The sequence below is a fragment of the Pleurodeles waltl genome, chromosome 10 (assembly GCF_031143425.1).
Source record: "Pleurodeles waltl isolate 20211129_DDA chromosome 10, aPleWal1.hap1.20221129, whole genome shotgun sequence".
NCBI classification, from domain to species: domain Eukaryota; kingdom Metazoa; phylum Chordata; class Amphibia; order Caudata; family Salamandridae; genus Pleurodeles; species Pleurodeles waltl.
Genome location: NC_090449.1, coordinates 64,782,840 through 64,797,557, shown reverse-complemented (window position 1 = coordinate 64,797,557; position 14,718 = coordinate 64,782,840). Strand labels below are relative to the sequence as shown.

The 14,718-nt window shown below is 42.9% G+C and overlaps 1 protein-coding gene across 1 annotated transcript in view; it reads right to left on the bottom strand.

Annotated features, from left to right (window-relative positions):
- COG7 (component of oligomeric golgi complex 7) overlaps positions 1 to 14,718 on the bottom strand; it is a 223,176-nt gene that overhangs the window by 82,991 nt on the left and 125,467 nt on the right. The window contains exons 9-10 of the mRNA XM_069209670.1: positions 13,941 to 14,068; positions 9,857 to 10,011 (exon numbers count right to left, since the gene is read on the bottom strand). Of these exons, the coding sequence (XP_069065771.1) occupies positions 9,857 to 10,011; positions 13,941 to 14,068 (283 nt within the window). The remainder of the gene's footprint in view (positions 1 to 9,856; positions 10,012 to 13,940; positions 14,069 to 14,718) is intronic.

Here is a 14,718-nt window from a genome sequence, read left to right as displayed (position 1 = left end):
ATCAACAAGACCCTTGAGTTCAGCAAACTTATTCTAGCACCAGATGCCAAGAATTAGGTGAGCTAAATGGAGTGACCGTGTATTGTCTGTCTGACTGGCAAATCTATGGAATGATCTTCCAGCCTCCAAAATGAAAGAAGTCTTCATGGAGTTTTAAACATTTCTTTCGGCAATCTTACACTGGTCTATAGTAATACTCACAGTAGGTTTTATTTATGCCACACAAACCTCTCAGCACAAACAGACCATTTAGGATGGAAGTGCTTTTTAAAAACCAATAAAACCACATGCATTAGCGGTGTCCAAGAATTCAGTCACTATGAACCTGTGGGGCTGCGCTCTCAGTGACAAAGCTGTACCAGCCAAGACGAACTAAAACTCACCCGCTTCACGAACACCCAAGCGCCACTCAACAGACAGCCACTCAGTGAACAAGCCAAGAAGCACAACAGGTTGGAGCTCAAAGGCTGCATGGCTGAAATGGAACTAGCCCGGTATGTCCCTTCCTCATCCAGTCCAACCTGTACATTCAGTCCTCCCTTTATTCCTGAGGTCTCAAGCATCCGGTCCCCAGCCTAGCGCCATCAGAGATAGTGTGCAAGCAGCACCCAACCCATGCGCTGCACAGTGATCGTGTGCATCGGTGACTTACACATACTGCCCCACATGCCTGTAGGAGTTCCACGCGTGTGCTTAAGGCGCTCTTTCATTCATCGCAAGCCTTGTGATGTGAACAGAGGTGTGCTGTGCAGCACTGCACGAGCCTTGGCTGTACTGCACTGAAGTCTGTGCTGTTCTGCTTTATGCCACTCTGTCTTTGTCCCACTGGAGCTCATACAAAGGGAATGAAGTGCCACCGCGCCTCCATTCTTGTAGTACTCGGGGGCTGGGATTTTTGCAATTTAAAAGCATATTTCTGTAACCTGCGGTACCACCAGCGCTTCACAGAACCGTACTGTATCTCTACCACCAAAAGAACACACATCCTCCATAACCTCAACAGGACAATGCCAGAGGGAATGCTCCTGTGTCTTCACTCACTGAAAGTCAGGAAGCCCCAGGCATGACTGGGAAGTAATGAAGTACCTCAGGCCACCCAGTGGCAGCGGACTTCGACAAGCCGGAGGGAGCATGAGTGACACTAAAAGGTAGGTAAGAGGACTGAGTCACATTCATCCTGTAGATGTAATCTATGTAATCTTAGCTTCTGCAATACAACAAATGAACAGAGGATGACATATGACATTTCACAACACAAATGAGCATCTGGCTATTTTTAGAACCACTATTCTCCTTTTCTGGTGCCCTGTTACAAATCACTGGCCACAGAAGGAAACGAATATTTACAGAAAGTTGATCGCTTGATATTCTTCTCGTATTTCCAGGGAGAATAAGATCATCAACAAAAAACTCTTCCCTTCTGCCTCACTGTACAATTCTACCACTGCATCAAATAAACAATACCTGTGAACCGTTTATATCAACAATGTCAATCTGGGCACGTTTCTTACCTCACTATTTACCCAAGTTAAACTGATAATATCTCTTCCCTCCCACCATATCGCTGCATGGAAAATGGCCTAAGGTAATCGTCCCTTCTTCTCACTGCACCACTGCACTTAAAAAGGTGTCGCAACTCAAAGCGTGAAATATATCCACAGGTATTTGTCCCTTCCTACTCGCCGTACCATTGCACGAAAAGCAGTGTCACAGTATCAATGCACGGAAAATATCCCCAGGTAAGTGTCACAGTATCAATGCGCGGAAAATATCCCCAGGTATTTGTCCCTTCCGTCTCACCGTACCACTGCACGGTCTCATCATATTAATACAAGAATAATATTCACAGGCATTATTGTCCGTTTTGAAGGACTCACCAACAACGAACAATAAAACTCCATCAATATTTTTGGTATTCCTTTCTCTCTTGCTTGATCACCGCAAAGAGGAATCTACGCACGGAGTTTCATTAGAATGTATAATTACAGTGAATAGAATTGTCAATTTTTCCTTCAAGTCTTCGAGCTGCCACTGATGACCGATGCAGTTTGCTCAGTGGGTTCTGCTGATGATCACATATGACCCAGAGTCAAACAATAATAGCTTGTCATTACTCCAATAGGTTACATAGGTTTGATCTGGGTACCACATGACATAACAATAACCTAAAATAAAGGTCAATGCCCAGCTGGTGGCTACTGGCATGTACTGTTAAGCAATCACTAAGGCATTCATTACCAGTGTATCAGGAATTCTGATGGGGCTGGCAAAATAAGCTACCAGCCCATATTGAGATCCTAGTTGTTTGGAAATATAGCATGTCCATGGAAATTCAGTCAAAGATGGCCAAGTCTTAGAATGAAATAGGGAACTGGAACAGAAAGTCAGGTTACCGAATGTGATTACCCAAAACATGGTATATCATCAGTCAATCCTACCCATCCCTGAATTACTAGGACCTACAGAATCTGTAATTCTCGGTAAGGTGCAGGGACAATAAAGGGTCAAATTCTAGGCTACTCTTAACGAGGACTTAGGGCAGATATGCCATAATTGAGTTTTATGTTACTCAATGGGACGTGAATGCAAAGATTTGTCAGTCTCCAGATCTGGTCACATTCGGAATGCCTAGCTGTGCCTTTTAGCACTACTACTGTTGGGGCTCTTATGCTACAAGCCATGGATTGTCTCACTGTGCATCTGCTTCCTACCTGGACAAGGATCCTGGACAACAGAGCAGTATTGTCACAAGGCAACTAAGCATCTTCTATTAATATACATCAATCATCCTAAAGAGTACTCGGTTACAGCGAACCAATAGGTATATTTGAAAGAGAAAGGAGCACTGCTTCACCACTTAGGTGTCCCCAGGACATCTGAACTTCTTGTAATGGAAGTGGGTAGTGGGGAACAGAGGCCAGTTACAGGAGCTTGAAACTGGTCCGGGTTCAGCTCGGATACCAAGGTGGGTGCAGGGATGAAAAGCATTTAGCAAAACATAAGGTCTTACTTTAAGCAACTTCAGGCACGGTCAAGAGCTTTCATGGCCTGAATATCCACAGAAACAGGGGAACCCAATAAGCCAGCAAGGGTCGTAAACTAGAGTGAATATAGCACCAAGCGTCTAACCGTCGAGAATTCTGAAACAGTAGATTTTGGATGGATAGCTCGGAGCATATGATGCTCAATGCGTGCACAGCCACCCAAAGAAGGACACACCAATGTCTCCAACAGGCCTGTGGTCACTTTCTCTGGCTTATTCTAGACTTTCCACAGTGGAGGTGGTGGTTTAGCCAGATGACACCAGCCAGAGCCGGCTCTTTCTGTAACAGCCATCCTGAACCAAATATATGCAAACCAATAAAAGGGCTCCCAGAGATGCTGTGTCAAGAGTGTGGCCCCAGGATGAACTGATGAAGGTAATCAGTACTTCAGTTGTGCACCTATGTTACCATTCAACAGGTATAAATGATATGTTCCAGTGACAGGAAAGACAAGCATTAAGGCACAATTAAAATGTTTTTAAGAGAGCAAATAGATACCTCTGTCATAGGAACAGTAAAACAGCCAGGGGTTGAGGGAACTGCCATCATTGAGGCTTGAAGACAAGACACCTTATAGAGCTAAGACTGAGACAAGATATAATTTTCTTTTAAAGATTAAAAAGAAATTAAAACCAGAAGCAACCTATTCTAGCCATCTGGCAGACAAAGGAAAGTGAAAAGTCAAACAAGATGCCTGCATTGAGAACACTTGAGACAGGCAAAGGCAAATAACCTACATGAGATATCCTACACGTTTACAAGCAGTAAAACAAAAAGGAGAACTCCAAAGAGAAGCAGCTCTATTATAGCAAGTTGGAAAGTGGTAGCAGAGCCTTCAAGCAGCATGCAAGAAAAATCAAAAGCTGTGCATCTTCAAAGGAAAATAGGCTCTGATTATGATACCCCAGATTGTTGCATAAGCACTGATGAATGTGGGGACCAGGGAGGAGCCCCGACAGACGCAACACAGAAAAGACCTAAACATAGACTGACAGGGATGGGAGCTGCCAAATAAATTATGCGATCCTTTTAAAGGTCAGAGACACAACTCCGCAACCCAAAGCGCCACTGTATAGTTGACAGTTTCGATAGCCATGGAAAGATCCAAAACAATCAACAAGGTGTTACTACCTTCATCATACGCTAGTTGAAAGTCATTAAAGACAGCCGTGAGAGCAGTCTAGGTGCTGTGACAAGGCCGAACACTGGAACACATTTCTAGCAGAAAATGTGAAAAGTGGATGTTAACAGGTGTTTCAAGGGTCTTACCAGGAAGACGAAGAAAAGAAAAGGGGCAACAGTCTGTCTGCTCTCATGAGTCTTTTTTAGGCATCTTTAGAAGGGTGCAATCAATCACTCACTTCAAAGGGGGAGGAACCAGAGCACTCCCCAGAAAGCACTAAAGGTTATGACAATCACATAGGGCCTAATTCACAAAAGTAAACTTACCCTTTTGTGTAAGTGTATGATTGTTTGCTATTCACAAAGGGATTTACGAGTATTATGTTTACGAGTGCGGAGTGTACGTACACAAATGTGCGGAGACTCCGTGTTCGTAAAGCTACTACTCGGAAATCCCTTTTTGAATAGCAACCAATTATAAACTTACATACAGGTGTAAGTTTACCTTTGTAAATCAGGCCCTGAATTATTGTCATAACCTTTAGTGCTGTCTGCACTAAAGATAGGTCTTTTTATGTGCAGGGACTCCGCACTCGTAAAGATACTACTCGTAAATCCCTTTGTGAATAGCAAACAATTGTAAACTTGCACGAAAGTGTACGTTTACCTTTGTGAATCAGGCCCACAGTGAAGAAGGTAAGTCAAAAAGTTACTTACCCGTAACTACAGTTATCCCGCATTGGTATATTTCATAGATTCTTCACATGCTTGAAATATACTGAGGTGGCCCTCAGCAGTCAATGTTAACTTCTGACAATATATATGCAAAAAATCAGTCAGCCTCAATATGTGACCTGAAATTCGTCCAGTCTGGTGATACAACTCAGAGCTCCACCATACCCAATTGTTTACAAATGAAAGATTTTCAAGCTTATAACTGAGAAGCGGGCACATAACTTGGAGTCTCATGAAACAGTAGGAGTATGGGTTGCATGTGAACCTATAAAAAATACCAATGCTGGAGAACCGCAGTTTCAGGTAACTAACTTTTCTCCCTGGCACTGGATTTTTTCATAACGTCACATGATGGAATTATAATTCGCAAAATAGTCACAATAACTATAGGTAGGTGGGAATCAAGCTCTCTTAATATGAAAAGGCCATGAAGCTCCACTTATCTCACTGCTAATTTCCTCCAGAATTAGAAATAATGCAACAGTGCTTTGTGAAGGCATATGTCATCACCCAAATGGACGTTTTACAGATATCTTCAGGAGGCACACCTAGAATGAGAGCTGTTATGGCACATATGTCTCATCGATTGGGTTCTTACGGTCCCTAATATAATTTTGTTCACCTTACTTTAAACTATAATGATGCACAATATGAGCCATAGGGAAAAAGTCTGTTTAGTTAAGGTTTTACCCCACCCAGGTCAGCAATAAGTTTCAAATCATTATTCCGATTGACAGATATCCTTGAATATTTCATAGCATCTAACGAATGAATAGTCTTCTACTGCAGTAGTTGGGTTAGAAAAGAAAGTCAATAATGATTTTTTCTGTTTACGATGAAAACACGTTGGTACTTTAGGAATAAACCTTGGGCTTGTGGCCAGACTTGCCCTTCCCTCAAAGAAGCCCAGGCATGAGTTCTTACAAGAAAGCGCTTGCAATTCATTCACTCCACTTGCGGACAAGACTGAATGAATGTATCTATACCTAATCGGCATTATTAGCTGATGATGCACTAATCCAGCCTCACCGTCCTCTCTGACCCCACACTTCCAGTGGTGTATATTATGTGTAGGGTCACCTGCTGGTAAACAAGAGGCATTTGGCATCCAGATGCATCACGAACATGTCCATCTGTGGATTCCCCTAATTCAGCAATACGAGGTCAGCCTGCTTGTTGTGCAACTACTACTTGTGGTTGTCCAATCTCGGTCTGCTGAGTCCATATGCAAGATCATTTTGGCTTGCGCATGCTCCACCAATAACTATGTTGTATTTGATCACCCATAGCCAAAGCTGTTGTGCCTCTTGTGATAACTGGAGAAACCTGGGTCCCCTGCTTCTAAATGTATTACACTGGTGGTGTATTGCCTTTCTGTCCCATAACAAGCTTGTTTTCCATCTTCATAAAGAAATTCTGTTTTTCAAGCAAGTCTGGCCGCTCTGAGCTGCAGTCCGCAGAAGCGCATGCCGCTTCCTTCTCTGTGCAGAAAGCACGGATCTCTAGACCTGCAGGATATACTCCCCATCCCAGCAAGGGTGAATCTGTTTTTAGAAACAGCTTTTGAGCATCAGGCACTAGATTGTGCCCTCTGGAGATGTTCTCTCTTTTCTTCCACCATTGAAAGACTGTTCACTTGCTGCCACTGCATATTTAATTGATGTTAGATTATCCTTATCTGCAGACGACATAGCAGAATCAGCAGGATGCACAATGATACACTCTCTAACATAGCTTTCAGCCTCCCAACTGTGGTGCTTTCCTTTGATTGGATATGCACTGCCATACGCGTTAGCTTTCCAGCGACAGAAACACTTCCTGGTCCAATTAAGATTCATGCAACTAGACAGATGATATCCACTGAAGCCAAAGCACAGAGATCCTGAAGCAGATGTCCAGCACTAGGCTTGACAATGCTTGAACAATTGTTGGGATCACTGTATTGGCGCTTGCAACCGTAGATGTCCTCATAAGCTATATACAATATATTATTTCTACTATCGAAAGGGTGCTACTGGAGCCATAAACTATAAATATGTACGGTGCTGACTTTAATCACCCAGTATCCCGTCACACTTGTGTTCATCACTAGCATCACAGTTATCACCCTGCAGTTATCCTTATTCGATAGCCCTCAGTGTGAAGAAGGAATATGGCTGTTGCACCCTCAGTGGAGTCGCTGTATGAACAGGCTTTTACTGAAGCAGCTGGGGCACTGGCAAGAGTGTGGGAGACAGCCATGTGGATGCCGGAGTCGGTTACAAAGGTGATTATGCAGCAGGAAGCAGTTTATAAAGTGTTACATCCTTCCCTGTAAACTTGTTTCCATTTCCAAAGCCACCTGTACTAAAGTGATTTAAGGTGGTTTGAAGCAGTTCCCATCTCTAGGATGCAGCAGAAGAGGCAGTAATTGTGGCATGTAAAATCTGGGGCTACATCCTTCAGCTGTCAAATCTAGATTTCTAATATGAAGCTCTGACGGCCTTGTTGCGCTCAGACCATCCTTCTGCTCATCACCTTCACTGCAGAAACATCTACTTGGTCCATGTCCTCAGAGTTATCTTCCTCTTGCCCAAAGTGGAGCAGCTTCTTTGGAGGTTGCGGAGGAAGTGGCGACAGTAATAAAGATCTGAGCGGCATGGTCGAACTCGGTGGACATATAGACAAAGTGGAGGATACTAATGATCCCATAGCTGCAAAGGAAGATGCCACTATGGAGAGTGCAGGAAGAATAGAAATATTTGATTATCTACAGGACAACCAGGCTGTTGATAAAGAGGCAATTGATGATGAGGTTATGCTTGATGAAGCCGATGTCACATAAGGCACTGACGTCATCGGTACCTGCTCTATTAACAAGTTTTTTTTTTAACAAGGTCTTTTCTTTTGACAGTATAAGTGCCTATACGTGCAATGACGGTCTCCAACCTTATTGATGGGATCTTGTAAAGTAACAGGGGCATAAGCTTTACAACTCATTAAGTCATTGACTAAGGCATTTTCTTCTTTTTGAAGGTGTATTGGCCTCTTGGAACACTGAACCTTAGACAGACTTCTGAGTATGTTTCCTGAGAGTGTCCTCACTTACCCTTTTTCCTCTGCAAGAAGTGGCTGATTGCAAATCTGATCTATAGACGCATGGTCCGGGTGCCTTTTTGGCACTTACGAAATTTTAGAATGGGACTTCTCCGAAGTGGGTAGCAGATCTAATTTCTATATAAGTGTTGTAACAAAGATCCCCATGTCCCCCGTGGGGTCCGGGGCCTTTGTTAGGCTCCGGGGGGGGGGGGGGCCCTCAGCTCAGTACACTGTGCACAGGTAGCAGGCACTGAACTGGGTCCAGGGGAGAGGGGGGACACTTCCAGGTACTTTGCAAGGGGGCCCCCTCAAGTTTCGTTACATCACTATTCTGTGTCTCCACTCCTGAAGTTGAAGACTTAACTGTTTTTAGGGTCGAGCCTGCATTGCAAGCGCTCGCGCATGCGTATCGCAGCGAGACACTTTTGTATTTAGAAAAGGGCTTGGAGCCCTGTCCACTTCACGTCAGCGTTTATTTATTGGTTTGTGTGCTTCCCTAATAAAATCTGCTTGCTTTCATTAGTCGAAGGCACGCATACGTAATGCCTTTTCCGGTGGCTAGCCCTCCTCGAGCGCAGTGACCAAGTACAGAAAACATGCGAGGCTCGCTGTTTTCCATCGGGCTCGTGGACTTCTTTTCCTCTAATTTACAAGCGTGATCTCGCTTGGCAGAAGTCGAGCGTTTTACATAGTTGATTTCACTTTTTCGGGTTATGTACATAAATGCACTTTTGCCCGATTGGTGAAAAGTCGGGTTAGGAGTTTACAACGCGATCAGCTCTAACATGACCAAACCCGAGACCCGTTGCATTGTAAATGCTTGTTTCAAGTATGGTTAGTGTAAAAACACCTTTCTCAGTTCCTTGATTACTTAAGTGAAAAGATGCTACATTTATCGAATTGCTTCAAAATATGCCACTGATGAAAACAGTACAGGTTTTTAGAATGTGGGGCAAACGTTTAGATTTTATTCTTCCCACCTGGCTTGCACACGTTGAATAAGGACTTCTTAACTGCAGCATAAGCCAGGCTTTAATCCTGGTATGAAAAACAAATATCAATTCTCCTCAAAAGGGCTGGAAAATGAAGCACAGTCCTCAGAGCACCACTGAAAAGCCTTCTAAGAAGAAACAACTTGAGAAGAAACAACTCAAAACTGTAGTAAAAATACTCCTTTTAAAGACATTAGAGGATGCGCTCCAGCAGGTTCCCTATCATTAGACTGGAGGTAGAAAATGCATCACTTGGAAGCCTCTGGGGGTGGAAGTGCTCCGGGTTCTTTCACCTGATTGGCCAAAGGTTGAGTCACATAATGAGGTTTGCTAATTCTATGGGTCTTTTTCAATGTTACTGAATGTCTTACACACTGCATTGTCAACACTGACTACAGAGGGTTCCCAGTCTGACAACGGGGAATCATTCAAGCAGGCGAGTCTATGAAAGGTCCAGTGTTGGGGAAAGTGTTTTACTTTGAGCTGTGGTGCTCAGTGATGGTATCTCCTTCCTTCTGAGTGCCCGGCAACTATGGGAAACTGCAGCTTCCTGCTGTATTTGTGTTATTGTTTCAAACAAATAAAATATGTTGTAATGCATAAAACAAATTTCGATTTTAATCATGGTTATTAAACGTGTTCAGGGAACAGCATGCATATCCTAATGAAAAAGACAGCAATGCTGAAACCCTATAAAACCTAGAAGCAAACTTCAGCCTTTCAACCACGTCAGTGGACTACGAGGTATATTACTTGTACCTGAATGACATTGTGTATACCTTAAAACAGGATTAAAGTGGCATTGAACATACTTTTGCTAGCATACTTTCTGCAACTCTACGGAGCGTTCATTCAATGCTTTAGAAGACGACAAGACCGGCTCACTTTTTAAAGAGCGCTTGAAGTGCCTGGAGCAGCCCACATGCTCCTAGTCCATCCGTCAGCTTGATGCATCGCTCCACTGCTCCTGAAGCCAAGCTGAAAAGTTTACTCACAGACTGGCTGAGTTCCTGCACACAGTCCAAAACCTCCCCATGTTCCTGCAAAGGGAAAAGAAATGGCTCAACCACTGCCTGGCCTGGCAATCACACAGTAGCACAGATAAGAACCAACTACATTCCAGCAGAAATGCAAAACAATAACCTACAGGGGCAGCAGACACGGAGCAAAATATCAGAGGGACACACCTATGAGGGAAGAGGCATACAACTAAAAAAGCAGCAGATTAATGAAAATTCAAGGACATCATTCGGAATAAAGAATACATGAAGGGGGACAGATCTTGGAGACAGGGAAATAGACTTTCAACAGCAACGGAAACACTTTGGGGGGGATGATAAAAATGCCAGTGCTTAATTTGTGCTTGTTTTTTCCGGTGCGGGGCTCCGGCCCTTATTTTTTAGGGCTGGCACTTATTTTTCTGCCTCAGGCATTTACTGCGAGCAAAAGACACATATGGGAAAGACGGAGGAAGACAAAAATGAAAAAGCGTCACAAAGGGAGAAAGCAGAAAGCTGCAAAAGTGAGCCGAAGGGGCAGGGAGTGGCTGTAAATGGATTAAAGAGGCCCGAGATGGCTTCAGGATTACACTGCCTCAGTATTCTGTGTTCGCACATTTAATTGCAGTATGTTTAAGAGGAGGGCTTTGCGCACCGGCACGTTTTTATTTACAAATTAAGCACTGAAAAATGCATTTACGTGGAAGAAACACATTAGGGGAACAAGAAACCACCAACAACTGAAATGGTTCAGAGGCATATACATCCAGACTCAGACAAGTATACCACGTATGCTAGCAGAAATGCACTCAGTGTGTAATACCTATTGAGGAGAATGAAAATATGCCACAGATAGACCAATGAAGGCAGAAAAAAGACCTCTAGCAGACAGAAGAATAACTCTTCGGGGTTGAGGGGAAAAGGAGGGCATCAGAAAGCAGACAGCAGGTGGGCAGGATACAGCAACAAGGGCAGCAAGTAAACATGCAGATGCTGGGTATTAAACCCATGCCCAGGGAGATATTCCTAAAGTAGCAGGGAAGGAAAAGGTACACGTTACTGGCTCTAAATCACTGGTACGTGAGTTGAATTCACAAATACTGAAATGTCTCTTTTGTCTTTGTGGGCTACGCAGGCACATTTCATTTTTTAAACAAGCACTTTGAAGAAGCAGCTAGTAGATTAGGGCTTTATAATTTTACATTAAATAAAAACACTTGAGAAAATATGTAGGTATGAAGCAATCTTTGTCTTTTTAATATAGCAAATTATGATTTGTAATATTCTTTAAAAATTGTGACCTAAGAGTTCTTTATTTTCACCGGAAAATAAAAAGCAGAATTAGGGTACACAAGCATTTTTTCTAAAGGGGAGATATTTGATTTTTACATTTGTTTTCTTATTATAGAACAAAAATTCGACAGTTCTCATCTGAAAGATGTTCTCTATTTGTAAACTTTCCAGATGGAACTGACCATAGATTGACAACCATGCTGCATGATCATTAATATGCCTCCTGGGAGAAATGTCAGAGTCGAAAAAGAATAAATACACACTACAATGTAAAGATCTAGCCTATATTCTGATTAAGGGGTGCATCACTATAGCTCGGAAGTCACACACTGCTCAACATTGAGTAATTGCCCCCGAGATTGAAGAAAACAGACATGTGGCGTGCCCCGCACACTCCGGAGGGGATAAGAGCCGCATATGTAACGGCACTGGAGGCTAAGTCAGATAATAGGCCCCCTTGAAAGACCTAAAAGGTAACTAAAAAAACACAGCAGGAAAAAACACCAAATAGAGCAGCAGGACAAAACACTGGAGCAGCAGGAAAACACCAACTAGAGCAGACAGAAAAACACAAAATAGAGCACCAGGAAAAACATCAAATAGAGCAGCAGGACAAAATACTGGAGCAGCAGGAAAACACCAACTATAACAGCAGGAAAAAAAACTAAATGGAGCAGAAGGAAAACACCAACTAGAGCAGCAGGAAAAACACCAAATAGAGCAGCAGGAAAAACACCAAACAGAGCAGTAGGACAAAACACTAAAGCAGAAGGAAAACACCAACTAGAGCAGATGGAAAAACACCAAATAGAGTAGCAGGAAAAACACCAAATAGAGCAGCAGGACAAAACACTAAAGCAGAAGGAAAACACCAACTAGAGCAGATGGAAAAACACCAAATAGAGCAGCAGGACAAAACACTAGAGCAGCAGGAAAACACCAACTAGCGCGGCAGGAAAACATCAACTAGTGCAGCAGGAAAAAAACTAAATAGAGCAGCAGGAAAAAAAAAAAAAACTAGAGCAGCACGGAAAAACACTAAATAGAGCAACGGGAAAAACACCAAAAAGAGTAGCAGGAAAACACTAAATAGAGCAGCAGGAAAAACACCAAAAAAAGTAGCAGGGCAAAGTACTAGAGCAGCAGGAAAACACCAACTAGAGCAGCAGGAAAAACACCAACTAGAGCAGCAGGAAAAACACCAACTAGAGCAGCAGGAAAAACACCAACTAGAGCAGCAGGAAAAACACCAACTAGAGCAGCAGGGCAAAACACTAGAGCAGCAGGAAAACACCAACTAGAGGAGCAAAGCAAAACACTACCTACAGTAGCAGGAAAAAACGCCAACTAGAGCAGCAGGTAAAAACACCAACTAAAGCAGCAGGAAAAAACACCAACTAAAGCAGCAGGAAAAAACACAAACTAAAGCAGCAGGAAAAAACATCAACTAGACCTGCAGGAAAAATACTTAATAGGTTAGTGGGAATAACCTGGGCAAGAGTACTTGCTCTGTCAGCCGCTCTGAGAGGAAGGAAATTCTGGAAATCAATCCTCAACCTCCCCAAAAGAATTCCCACTGCTATCCTGGAATCTGATTTGTACTACACCTCCATCGACAATAAATGCCAGATGGCTCCCCTGAAATGTAGCCTAAAAAGAGCTAAATCCTGTGGAAACAATCTGGTCGACTGGGCCTTGGGGTACATTTTAAGCTGAATAGTATTCCACTTTCGCAACACTCTTGCTTAAATAAAGTAAAAGAGTCAACTGGGCACTATACCAAGCCCCTAGTAATCTTCGAATTATTTAAGAAAGGCAAATAAACCCCATGGTGACTAAACAAAGTATGCACCATGCAAATAAATAGAGAACAGTTGCACATGGTCAGTCTGTCCCATGTTCACCATAGGGGGCTGTTTGATCCGTCACCAAGTGCACAACAGTAGTTAACCCACTGGCTAACGAGAAATAAGGGAGCCTGTTTGCCCTCGTGAGAAAAGGTTACTGTTTGATAAAAGAAATCATAAACGGGAAGAACACTGCAATCTAACTACATGCCTCTGTGGTATCAAAGAAGACTTGAGACATTTTTACTGGACTGTCCGATTCACAGGACTATACGATCAAGTAATTTGAGTACATTGCTCCACAAAGAACATTTAGATGAACCGGATGAACAAATCGTTTGCCTCCTAAGTGATCTGCCCGGGCAAGTAACACAATTGGCTGGTATATTCATGAGGAAATCATTGCAGAAGCCCCAAATTTCCAGGTGCCAGTGTAGTTAATTTGGATTGTCATGACACAGTGCACTGAGAAGTGATAACCTGAAAAGAGCAAAGGGTACCAGCTTTGAAGTGACATGATAGATGATGCAAGGGGAATGGGGGGACTCTGGAAAGTCAGGAAAAATGAAAAAGGGTACAAATCTGGAAAGGACAATTAAAGGGTTCCTGGGTCTCAAGGTCAGAAAGGCCCTACAATCTCAAGAGCATTGCAGAAGTCATTGAGCTCCATTGGTTATTCAAAGAAACAGGACAAGCAATGGGAACGCCTGGGCTCTTGGAGTTTTATATTACTGCCACAACTCCAATATGTAGGAACTATTAGAGCATCTTCGGGGTATGTGGAGCATACGATGCACGAAAGACACATATATCACCCAACAAAGTTCATACCAAAGGCATGGCACTGATCTGGATCAGCAGGTTGGACTCCTCCAGGTCTCCATACTGCAACTGATGTGGGGCATACGGCCCATAAACTGCTTCCACCAACTCCATCACCTTCACCAAGTTATAGTCACCTAAAAAGGAATTGACTGATATAGTTAACACTCCGAGCACATAAGGAAGGAATTCTTAAAAAGGTGATTAGATAGAAGAGACAATTAAAGAGAACACAAAATAAAAAACAAGAAATAAAGCGATAAGAAGTGCCGCCCATGTCCTCCTGTGTTGCTTACATGTGCTTGGCTTAGCCAGTTTTCTCCTTTCATTCCAAGCAAAATGAAGAAGGGGTAAGAGAGGAATGAGCTGGTCGTAATGACTGGCACGAGGACGCTAGTACAAACAGTAATGAATGCATTCTCACCACAGTCATTATTTAGGAAGGAATACCAAAACCTTAACCAGCTTAGTTAAAGAAAAAAAGCACAAAAGAGAAACACACTGATATTGAGACTAGCTGAAACACAGTGATAATATGGTGAAAAAGAAGACAAAATAAAATATATCTCAGTTCTCCCACACCAAAGTAATTTTCATCAACAACACTCTCTTGCAGTCTGTAATGATGAACAGAAGTACTTAGAACCCCCAAAGATGCCATCCAACACATATCTGCCAATGGTATACCATTAACATCAAACCAAAAATCTGATAGACCTCTGGCCAGTCTTTACTATTTTTCATCGTGAAAAGCCTGATCAGCAATAGAATAAGCCAAGGCAACAGC